This window comes from Cricetulus griseus, chromosome 4 (assembly GCF_003668045.3).
Source record: "Cricetulus griseus strain 17A/GY chromosome 4, alternate assembly CriGri-PICRH-1.0, whole genome shotgun sequence".
NCBI lineage: Eukaryota > Metazoa > Chordata > Mammalia > Rodentia > Cricetidae > Cricetulus > Cricetulus griseus.
In genome coordinates, this window is record NC_048597.1 from 214,396,163 (window position 1) to 214,406,769 (window position 10,607).

General features: G+C 51.4%; 1 protein-coding gene and 1 long non-coding RNA gene across 5 annotated transcripts; both read right to left on the minus strand.

Moving 5' to 3' along the window:
- Positions 1 to 1,640: 1,640 nt before the first annotated feature.
- Positions 1,641 to 6,616, minus strand: Ppm1m (protein phosphatase, Mg2+/Mn2+ dependent 1M). Of its 4 annotated transcripts, none has more exons than XM_027414382.1 (10): positions 6,323 to 6,616; positions 5,364 to 5,487; positions 5,027 to 5,281; positions 4,490 to 4,602; positions 4,090 to 4,174; positions 3,872 to 3,972; positions 3,632 to 3,695; positions 3,316 to 3,423; positions 3,055 to 3,203; positions 1,641 to 2,762 (listed from the first exon to the last, which is right to left on the minus strand). In XM_027414382.1, exons 1-10 carry the CDS (start codon positions 6,544 to 6,546, stop codon positions 2,618 to 2,620), a joined length of 1,368 nt encoding a protein of 455 aa, XP_027270183.1. In that variant the 5' UTR covers positions 6,547 to 6,616; the 3' UTR covers positions 1,641 to 2,617. The 4 variants fall into 4 exon arrangements, with proteins under 4 accessions (XP_027270183.1, XP_027270184.1, XP_027270181.1 ...); XM_027414383.1 differs by having other exon boundaries at positions 3,055 to 3,179; positions 3,872 to 3,990; XM_027414380.1 differs by having other exon boundaries at positions 3,872 to 3,990; positions 6,323 to 6,615.
- Positions 6,617 to 9,761: 3,145 nt separating this feature from the next.
- LOC118238542 lies at positions 9,762 to 10,605 on the minus strand. The gene is made up of 2 exons (XR_004769988.1): positions 10,518 to 10,605; positions 9,762 to 10,079 (listed from the first exon to the last, which is right to left on the minus strand). It is a non-coding gene; the product is annotated as an uncharacterized LOC118238542 (long non-coding RNA).
- Positions 10,606 to 10,607: the final 2 nt, after the last annotated feature.

A 10,607-nucleotide genomic window follows, 5' to 3' on the forward strand; every position in this document is an offset into this window, starting at 1 on the left:
CTGTCTGCCCTGCACTGTTCACCTCAAACTTTGATCAAATTGGCATCCTAGAGCCCTGCTTGATGGAAGATGAGCATTGCGTCTGACAGATCAGCTGGCTGCCTGGTGAGCCACCTGGTTGGCTAATGCATTGGGAATTGTTACAACTCCAGGACCTGCTTTCTTGCTTCCCCCACTGAACCAGAATAAGTAAAAGCCTTGGCCTGCCACTTGGGAAGAAAATGGCTTGGTTTAGTTGACTAGGCTTTCCTGCTTGGTCTACTCTAAGTGACCCCTCAAAGCCTGATTGATGAAGTGTCCAGCAAGATGATCGGCAGCTGAAAGTGCTTGCCACACAAGCATGACAACCTGAGTTCAGCCCCTAGATTGCATGGTGGAAGGAGAAAACCCACTTTCTGAAATTTGTCCTTATATTTCCACATGTCTTGGCATGTGCACACCAAAATCACAATGTAATGAAAGCCTGCTGTAGCTACTACTCCAACATGCAGTGGAGAGACTTGGTGTGCCCACTCGAGTGTGAACACAAGGAACAGGCAGTAGGGTGTGGAGGCGAGCTGGCTCAGCAGTTAGTGTGGGCAAGAGGCAGGCACAGGATGTTGCCTGCACTTTGTTGAGAGGCTGTGGAGGGATGTGCTGAAGAAAGGAAGCCAAATTCAGCAGCCTATGCAGCAATGCTCTAGCACCTGTCTGGGGCTTAGTGAGCCAGCTGGGGGTCTGTATTATGTTATATGCGAAGTAGAACCAATGTGTTCTGTACTGTCTTCCCTGGATAACATGCAGGAAATTAAATCTATGATGAGGAAATGGGGTCTGAGCATTGCAGGTGAGTTAACTACACAAGCCTTCTAACTGCAGTCTAGAGCTGTGTGTTGCCTGAAGCCCCCTTGGTTGTGTTAGGAGTGAGTCAGGTAAAATTCATGTAGTACTGTATTTCAACAGATACTTCTGACCCTCAGTAAGTTCTAGATGACGACAGAGGTTTTGGTTTGGATTGCCAAGACGGAGTTTCTCTGTAAAGCCCTGGGTGTCCCAGAAGTAACTATGTAGATCAGGCTGGCCTCAAACTCAGAGATCTTCCAGCCATTGCCTCACAAGTGCTGGGATGAAAGGTGTGCACCACCACACTGGACTGGCAAGTCTTAAAGGGAAGATGAGGAACAAAGTTTTATCAAGCAGGCTATGTGAAGGAAGCCCTTACTAACTCAAAATGTACAGCACTAGGTCATCCAGGAATAAGTGAGTCTGGTAGTGGTCCACACCTCTGATTCTCAGTATTTAGACTGAGGAAGGAGTCAGACTGAGGCCAACTTAGGCTATGTAAGTTTCAGACCAGCCTACCCTACACAGTGAGAAACCTGAAACTCTAGAGGCAGAAGCCAAAGGATTACAAAGTTGAGGCCATAGTACAGTTTCAGAACTGCCAAGGCTACATAGTGAAACTTGCAAAACAATTTTTAAAAAGTGGAGAGTGATCCCTTTTGGTGCCTAAAATCCAGAGTTCATAGGTGTTAAAGGCCTTTTCATTCCCTAGCAGCAACAAGGGAACAGAGCTTAGGAAATATTCCTGATTATATGCAAACTCGCATGGTGGAACTGAAAGGAATCCACTGAAAGGCCACAGGAAGTGGCAAAATGTGTCAACCAAAGCTGAGCAATTCATGTTTCACAAGGGCTCTTTTATATACAAGCATTTAATACCAGAGGCTGGCTGAGTCCCTGCAGGGAAAGCTGTATGTGGTCAGTGCTGGCGGAGAGGCGAGTGAATCCTTGGAGGCTGGGCAGGAGGACAGCAGAGCGGGTGGAAACAATGCTAGGCAACTAAAAGTGGAGGGGTAGAAACAAGAACTGCCTAGCTGAGAAGTGTATGTACTTGGCATAAGATCTGGGGAACAACAGAACAGACACTGTTGGCATAGGTATAGGGCAGGCCTGGGGCTGGGGAAAAGCAACCAAATTCCAGATTCCAGGCCTAGCCAACTCTGGAAGTCTCTCTCACCCTGTTTTGCTCTCCCAACTTTTATCTGGGACCTGTGCCCTCCACTGGCAGAGAGCAGGGCAGGATCTGAACTGGTCTCAGAAGCTGTCTTCAAGATTGCTGGTCCAGCCAGTACTCAGGAGGCAGAGACAGGTGATCTTTCTGAGTTCAAGGCCAGCCTGGTCTACATAGCAAGTCCCAGGACAGCCAGAATGACATAATAGAGATCCTATCTTAAAAACAAAGTTTTTAAGAGCTGATCCAGCAGATGTAACACTTCAGTTTCAAGAAGGCGCTTTGTGTGGATGGATGGTTGAATGGATGACCTGACATTCATGGGTTGGAAGAAATGAGCTCACTACCTGCTCCCCAAGGCATCTTAGCACCCTAAACCCTTTAGGCTGCTGAGGAGCCAAAAGATGCCATATGTTGTAAAGTTCCTCTGCCAGAGGGCTGTTACCGTTGTAGAAGGTGGGACTCTCCACCCACTGTTCTCTTTGAAACAGATAGTTAAGGCAGAAAGCAAGAGCATTCGGCTGTGGCTGGGGACAGACCAGACAGGGCCCACTCTTGGCCACAGTGGACATATGCCCAGACTGCACTGGTCCTGAAGAGATTATAGAGTGCCGTATAGAGTCCTCACTGGCCACTATTCCCTTTGTCCTGGCTGTGCAATGGAATCACGAACACAGAGACGTCATCGTAGGACACCTGCCCTTCTCCGGTGGCACCATCATCCTTCCCCTGTGTATTGTGTATCAGCATTTTGGCCAACTCTGAGAACCTGTGAAGACCATCCTGAAGATGTACTTTGGGGATAAAGCAGAAAGCCAGAGCCAGCCCTCCAGAACTCAGTGCTCAGGACACCTGGGAGACCCCTTAAAATGTGGTGCAACTGTAGGACAATCAACAAGCCTGAAAGGGCCATTACCAGACTAGACATATCATATCATATCCCCTCTCCTTTGGGACACCTGAGCCCTGATCAGGCCACCTGCCCTAAGTTAGTACTATCTTCCCAGCTGTAACTACTTGGATCAACCCAGGTCCAGTCATGTCCCCCTCAGCTACAGTACCTGTGTGGGTCCTCTCGGTTCCCAGTGAGAAAGCGCCGCACAAGCCGGGCCACCTGCTCATTGGACAGGACATCCCAGAGCCCATCAGTTGCCATGATGACCACATCCTCCTCTTCCAATGCTAGCTGGTCCACATCCAGCACAGTCACCTGCAAGTTAAGCCTGAGGATCCTCCAGGGTTCCCTTCCCAGCTCCTACCAGGTTCATTCTCTGCCCTTTCTGGGCAGTTGGAAGCTGGGGTGGGCTACACTGCTCTATCACCTGTGGGATGGAGAGCAGGAAGGGCTTGAGCTGGATGTTGGTGTCCAGGACTCTGAGCTGGTGATCTCCCAGGCCTCGGGAGACGGCCAGTGTTCCTAGTAACCGAGCCTGGGGGAAAGGGGAGGATGCGGTGATAGGAGCTTAGCACATGCCCGGTGTCTGACTCTGCTGACACAAAGGGGGACGTGAATGGTGGCTTCTAAGGGAGAAACATGGAACAGACCCCAGGGTACCAGCACAGCCACTAGGGAGGGACAAAAGAATTCCCACCTTCAGGGAGCAACTAAAGAGGGATTCTTGGGCAGGGGCTACTGACCTGCCTACCCTGTCCGTGAATCAGTGGGTACTTGAGATCAGACTTCTCCACCTGTTTGTAGCTCCTGCAGGAGCAGACCTAGAATTAATCGCCCAAAGGCCCACACCCTACTGCAGCTTCTCCCATCCCCAAACCCAGCTACCACAACTTCACATGCCCACCTTGCCCAAGCAGGACTGCCTCAGGACATACAGGTGAGTCTGGACCTTTTCCCACCCTGCCCCCATCCCAGCAGCTCACCAGCCATTCATGTGATGATCCCTGAACAAAACCTTCTCTCCTAAGTCATCCCCCTTCAGCCGTCGTGGAAACTCCAGTCGGGTGAACTCACCAGCTAGAAGCTCAGGGTAGATAAAGGCCTAGGGTGTGGAGGCCAATTTCAGATCAGGCTCCCTTTCCAGGGCCCTGTGTGGCCCTTGACCCAGGGAGTTAGGGGTCCCTCTGCCAAGAGCACCTACCAGCTGCTGGATCCGCTGCCGCTCTGTTTCTGGGGTAAACTCAGTACTCAGCACCCGTATCTCATCTCTCCGCACCAAGATGGCTCTAAGTAGGTTGGAGGTGGGGAAGAAACAACTTCCATATTCACCCATGGCCACCCCCCTACCACCCTTCTCCAACCACCAGGGGCCACTTTGGCCTTGCTGATCCCTTGTTCAAATCCCTCCATGACTGCCTAAGCCCTACAGAGTAAAGGTGCAGCCCTCTAGTAGCCTCTGCCTGCTTTGGCATCACTGTCCATCTTTATACTTACATCCTGGTCAGCCAGTCCCACTCATTTCTAACCCTCCTTTTACTGTCTTAACCCCCTCTGGTACCCTCCTACCCACTACCCTGCCCACCCTCCAAGGGTCCACTCACCTACTATCCCCAGCATTGGCCACATACAGCTTCCCCTGCAGGGACACAGCCACCAGGGCTGTACAGCCACCCACCTGGCCTGAGGCCTCCAGCTCTCTCCCAATCACATCATCCTGGAGCAAACCAAAGGCATCATAGCTGCTGCCCAAACTGGCAGCCATCTCCAGCCCTCCACCCCACCCCACCCCATACATTCCCATAAGCAAGCCTACGCATCCCAGCTCAAAAGCTTGACCATTAGCTCCCAAATTCCTGTGTACAGAGAATTTACACAAGGGAAGTGTAACTCAAAATAGGAAGAGAAACCAGTGCTTGCTCTGAGGTCCAAGCAGCAGCACAGGTGAGCAATGAGCACACTGCAGGAACTAGATAAATGGAGTGTTAAGCTGAAGACCACAGGCTATGACTAGGAACGAACAAATCAACACAACCACCTCTCCACAACCCAAGGAATGGGATGACTATGGTATGCAGTTATACCCCAGTTTCTTACGTCCCTAGGGGAAAACTTCCCTTCTCCCCAAAGGCCCCACTCACACATTCCTGGAAGGCGCTCTCCAGGGCCCCAATCACCAAGTCTTCTGCCCGGATGCCCTTTTCCTCCACAAAGTGGGGGTCACTAGAGCAGACACAGCGACCACTGAGGTGCATGGGGGGCTGAGTAGCCACCATGCCTTCTACCACGGCTTCCAGCTGCCGGCGCAGGCAGGAATGCAGGGTGTTGGCAGCCAAAATGGCTGCTGCAGGTCCACCGTGCCCATCAAACAGTGCCCAGTAATGACCTGTGAGGAACTGCACAGGAAGGACTGTCAGACTCCACCAAGCACATCCTGGTCCTAGCCTGAAAGTGGGGTTCAGGCAGGGCTGGACTCACCTCCTCTGGGCACACCGTCAGCCACTCTTGATCTTCCGCAATCCCAAATAAACATCGCCGGATGCACAGCTTCCCGCAAGCAGCCTGATCCTCATTGAATTCGGATTTCTCTGCATTGATAATCCTGAGGCCATGAAATTACCAGCGATGTCTCATCTATGTCCTTGTGGGCACAGAGATGCCACCTGGGACAACTGCTTCTGAGTGCTATCCCTGACACACCTAGACAACTTTTCTTTCTTTTCTTAATAAGTTATTTTGTGAGAGTGTGAGTGTGATGGGTGCGCACGGACCAGAGGTGGACGTCAGGTGTCTCCCTCTATCGCTCTCCACCGTAGTTTTTTGAGATGGTCAGTCTCTTACTAAACATGGGGCTCGTTGATTCAACTAGACTGCCAGACCAACAAGTCCTGTATCTTTCCTGCGTCTGCCTTCCCAGTGCTGAGCTAACAGGCCCCAACCGACACACCCAGCTTTTTACACGGTTGCTGGGGATCCGATTTCAGATCCTCACGCTTGCTTACTCTGCAAGCCAATTACTTTACACAGCCCAATGATGTAAGTTTTCTAACTGTTCGCTGGTTCTGTCACTAGGGTCAAAATCAGAGCCCGGGCCTTTCAGAGTCACTAGGCTGACCCAGGGTTTGTGAGATTCATCTCTGACCCAACCCTAACCCACAGAGCATAGGCCAAACCCAGAGCGAGGAGCGAGGTAGGGCATACATCTCCAAACAGAATAAAGGAGGGTCCCGTCGGGTGATGGCCCTCCCGGGACCTTCAACCTTCTCCAAAAGAAAACGCGAGAGTGGGAAAAGGAGAAATGTTGTCAAGAGTCCCGGGGTGAGGACAAGAAGTGGGTTGGCGGGAGTGTCCACACTCCGCCAGTTTTCTAGGTCAGCACAAAACCCGACGAGATCACGGAGGGGGTAGGGAGGGGACGCGGGGGCAGGGACACTCACTCGGCGTAGCCTGCGTTCCAAGGCAGCGTGCGGCCCCGCGCGGGGCTGCGCACGGGTCGGGAATCCGGGCGGCGCGAGGCGTCGGTGGCGCTGGGGCTGGAGCCCGAGCCGCGCAGGAAGCGGGGCCGGTGATAGGGCACCGGGCTGGAGCGCGGCCCCGCTGGCCGAGGCTCGGGAAGTGGACCCCCGGGTAGGAAGCGGCGCCGGAACCAGCCGGCGGACATTGCGTGGTGGCCGGGGATGCCCGCACACAGCGGGACGCCCGGGTCCCGCCCGCTCCAGAGAGGAAGCGGGACTTGGAGGTGGAGCCTTGGGGGCCACGCCTCCTCCTGGTTCTCCCGCCCCAGGCTGTGCGGTCTGCGAGCAGAGCCATCATCACCTGTAAGAAGGAAACGCAGTCACCCACCCCACTTTACAGACAGGAAAACTGAGGCCTCTCTAGCGAGGTGAAGCCGCCTGCCTGCGTCAGAACGGCACTGAGCAGGCGCGAAGGCTCACCCGCACCTGTGGGACTCGAACCTCTGAGAGGGGAACCGTGGAGTCATCTACAGCGGGTGCTGGGCGAGTGCCACACAAAGCCTCAGTCTCGCACTGCTAGCCACTGCTAGTCACCGTCTTACGAAAGGGGAGGGGATGCGGAGGACAGTATGTCCTTGGAGGTGTGAGATGACACATTCATTGACTAAGAGCCCAGAGTGCTCAGAGTTCTGTTCACCCTGGTCTTCATCCTCAGCAGCCCACTCCCAAATGGCTGCCCCTGCAGTCAAGATGGCCTCTCTGGCTGCACAAGATTCTCCGTGGAGTGTGAGTGACAAGAGGAACCCATGGGAATTGAAGGGGGGGGGGCATAGTTCCTTTCTCCAGCTTGTTAAAGATTCAGCCTTGAACTGAGGGAAGTGTATGAATTTCTCTGATATCTGCTGTTATTTTGAGGCAGGCACTTACCATGTAGCCCAGGCTAGCCTGGAACTTGTTTTGTATACCAGGCTGGCCTCAAACTCTGCTTTCCAAATACTACAATTACAGGCAAGTGCCATCACTCTGGCTCAGAATGTCACCGTTGGAGGTTAGCAGCAGTGTTCCCCTTTATATCTGCACATTAACAGCACTTGTCACTTGTTGTCACCTAAGTCCTGGTGCCCCTCTGCAATTTCCATTTCATAAGGGAGGGCTCTGGCCCACAGAGGGGAAGTATTAGATACCCAGGGTTTGCAGTATGACAATGCAGCTGAGTCAGACCACCCTCAAAGGATTTCTCTTCCTCTTTTCTCCTCCAGGAAGTCAATTAAAAATCTCTGAGGCCCAAGGATGGATGGATGAGGCTCTCCCTACCTTTGCCTCTGCTCCAAACCCAGCCCAGTGCTCAGTAGGCCTCACTGCCCTCAGCTAACCAGCCCTGCTCTGCTGGCATTTCTGCCTGCCCAAGGAGGATTCTTAGGAAACAGGGCTGCACCCCAGTCACTTGGGGACTAACCTAGTGAGCCCACCTAGTAACAGCCACACACTGGGCATAGGAACACAGAGATAATGTTGAGCCCTGAGGTTGAGCCAGGAAGTTTCTGCTAGGTGGTGCCTGACCCAGGTATGAGAGGGGACAAAGTCTGAGAAAGTTACAGCCAGACACCCCACCACCTCACCTCCCCTTCCAACAAAAGAGGGGATAAATATGATGATTTGGTGCATTTGGTTTGCCTTAGTTTCTTTAGTTCTTGCTGTAACAAAGTATCTGCAAAAAGCAACTATGGGAAGAGCTTGTTTAGTCCGTTGGTAAGGGGCCGCAGGTAAACTGGTAAGGCAGGGCATTGAGATATGCAAGGTAACAACTAACTGGTTACAGTGTGTCTGTGTCCAGGAAGAGGTGACTCCTCCCTAATTAATCAGCCCCCAGCCCAGAGGATGCTGCCCACATTCAGGGCGGGTCTTCTCTCCTCTTCTGAAAAACGCCCTCATACAAGCTCAAAGGTTCTCCTTCTAGGTGATTTCTCACTCAAGAGCTGTCATCACACTGTTTTACATATGCTCCCATAGCCTATTTAGCCATCCTTGACCATCACAATTCTTACCAAAGTTTTAAAATTTTTGCCTACAGGTAAATAAAATCCCAAATACACTTCAGTTTTCACTTATTTGACTTTTTTTCCCTGACCCCTTGCTTGTTCATTGACGTGGTTCCATGTAGCCCAGGCTGGCCAGGAATTCACTATGTAGCCCGGGATAATCTTGAACCTTTTACTTTTTCTTTTCATTTATTTATTTATTTTTGAGGCAGAATCTAACCATGTAGTCCTGGCTGGCCTGGAACACACTGTGTGTACCAGAATGGCCTTGAATTCACAGAGATCCACCTGCTTTTACCTCTCTAGTGCTGGGATTAAGGTTATTTGTCACCACACCTGGTTTATGCCGTGCTGGAGATGGAACCTAGGACTTCATGCATGTCAGAAAAGTGCTCTAGTAGCTGAGCCGTATGCCAGATCTGGGACATCGTTTTTAACTAGTTATTGCTTGTGTTTCCCCACAGACTTGTCATTTCTCTTTTGTTTTGTGTGTGTGTGTGTGTGGTGTATACACATACTGTGTGTACATGTGCATTTGGGTACAATGTGAAAACCAGTGACAGACAGCAGCCATCTGCCTCTATTATTTATTTATTTATTTATTTATATTCTCTCACTAAACTTGGAGCTCTCCATTTAGCTGGGCTGGCTGGCAACTGAGCTCCACGTAGGTTTAGGTATTGTCTTATGCAAGAGTGGCAGCAAGGGCTCTTAACCTCTGAGACATCTGTCCAGTTCCATTTATCTATTTTTAAATAACAAGCTTCAGGACTGGAGAGATGGTTCAGTGATTAAGAGTACTAGCCAAGGAGGCTGGAGAGATGGCTCAGAGGTTTAAAGCACTGACTGCTCTTCCAGAGGTCCTGAGTTCAATTCCCAGCAACCACATGGTGGCTCACAACCATCTGTAATGAGACCTGGTGCCCTCTTCTGGCATGCAGGCATAAATGCAGGCAGAATACTGTATACATAATAAATAAATAAATCTTAAAAAAGGGGGGGGGGGTACTAGCCACTGGGGCTGTAGAAACCACTCAGCAGTCCAGGCAGGGGTCCTGAGTTCAGTTCTCAGCAACCACATGGTGGTTCACAACCATTTCTAGTGGAATCATATGCCCTCTTTTTTTTTTTTTTAAAGATTTATTTATTATGTATACAACATTTTGCCTGCATATATGCTTACACGCCAGAAGAGGGCACAATATCTTATTATAGATGGTTGTGAGCCACCATGTGGTTGCTGGGAATTGAACTCAGGACCTCTGGAAGAACTGGACCTCTGGAAGAACTCAGGACCTCTGGAAGTGCTCTTAACCGCTGAGCCAATTCTCCAGCCCCATATGCCCTCTTTTGACATAAAGTCGTACATGCAGATTGGGCACTCATTTAAATAAACAAATCTTTATTTAAAAAATTAAGAGTACTAGCTGCTAAATGACTGTTTACTAACAGCAGAAAAGGCCTCCGATAATGGAGACAAGTTCATTCGGAGTTGGGAAGTTTCTTGGACTAAGTCCCAGTCCTTAGAACCACTGGGCCTCAGCATATGCACCTGCTTTTTGGAAAACTTTTCTCCACTCCACTGGGTCACCCGGGTCACCGTATGCCATCCAAAATTCACCTCTTCTTACGGCCCCTTTCTCAGCGAATGGCTCCAGCCACCACATACTCCGTGTACCTGATGACCGGTAGGTTTCCACCTTTGAAGAAAGGCCTGCGGATCAAGACCGCTCCCCCCTCCCCAACACACACACACACACACACACACACACACACACACACACACACACACACACACACACACACACACACACACACACACACACACACACACACACACACACACACACACACACACACACACACACACACACACACACACACACACACACACACACACACACACACACACACACACACACACACACACACACACACACACACACACACACACGACCACACAGGCGCGCGTGGCCGCATACGCTGAGATCCCCTCACGTGTCACAAACTGGGGTACGCTTGGATCGGCTCCCACTCTCAAACCTCCTCCTAAGCAAATGCACAGCCCGTCCCACGCCCAGGCGCGGATCCGCCCACAGGCCTCCTGGATTGCGGCCTGCCAGTAAGCGCTCACACACCGGTGCCTCGGGCACCCGCAGGCCCCTCCTGTGCTATCTAGGTGGTAGCTACACAGAATCCAGCCATCCGGACCCCGGTGCCTGATCCGC

Coding starts and splice junctions, on each gene's coding strand:
- Ppm1m (XM_027414380.1), bottom strand. CDS start 6,546: ATGTCCGCCGGCTGGTTCCGGCGCCGCTTCCTACCCGGGGGTCCACTT. Junction 5,488..6,322: donor TGGAACGCAGGCTACGCCGA/GTGAGTGTCCCT, acceptor TCATGGCCTCAG/GATTATCAATGCAGAGAAAT. Junction 3,696..3,871: donor GATCATCACATGAATGGCTG/GTGAGCTGCTGG, acceptor CTGCTCCTGCAG/GAGCTACAAACAGGTGGAGA.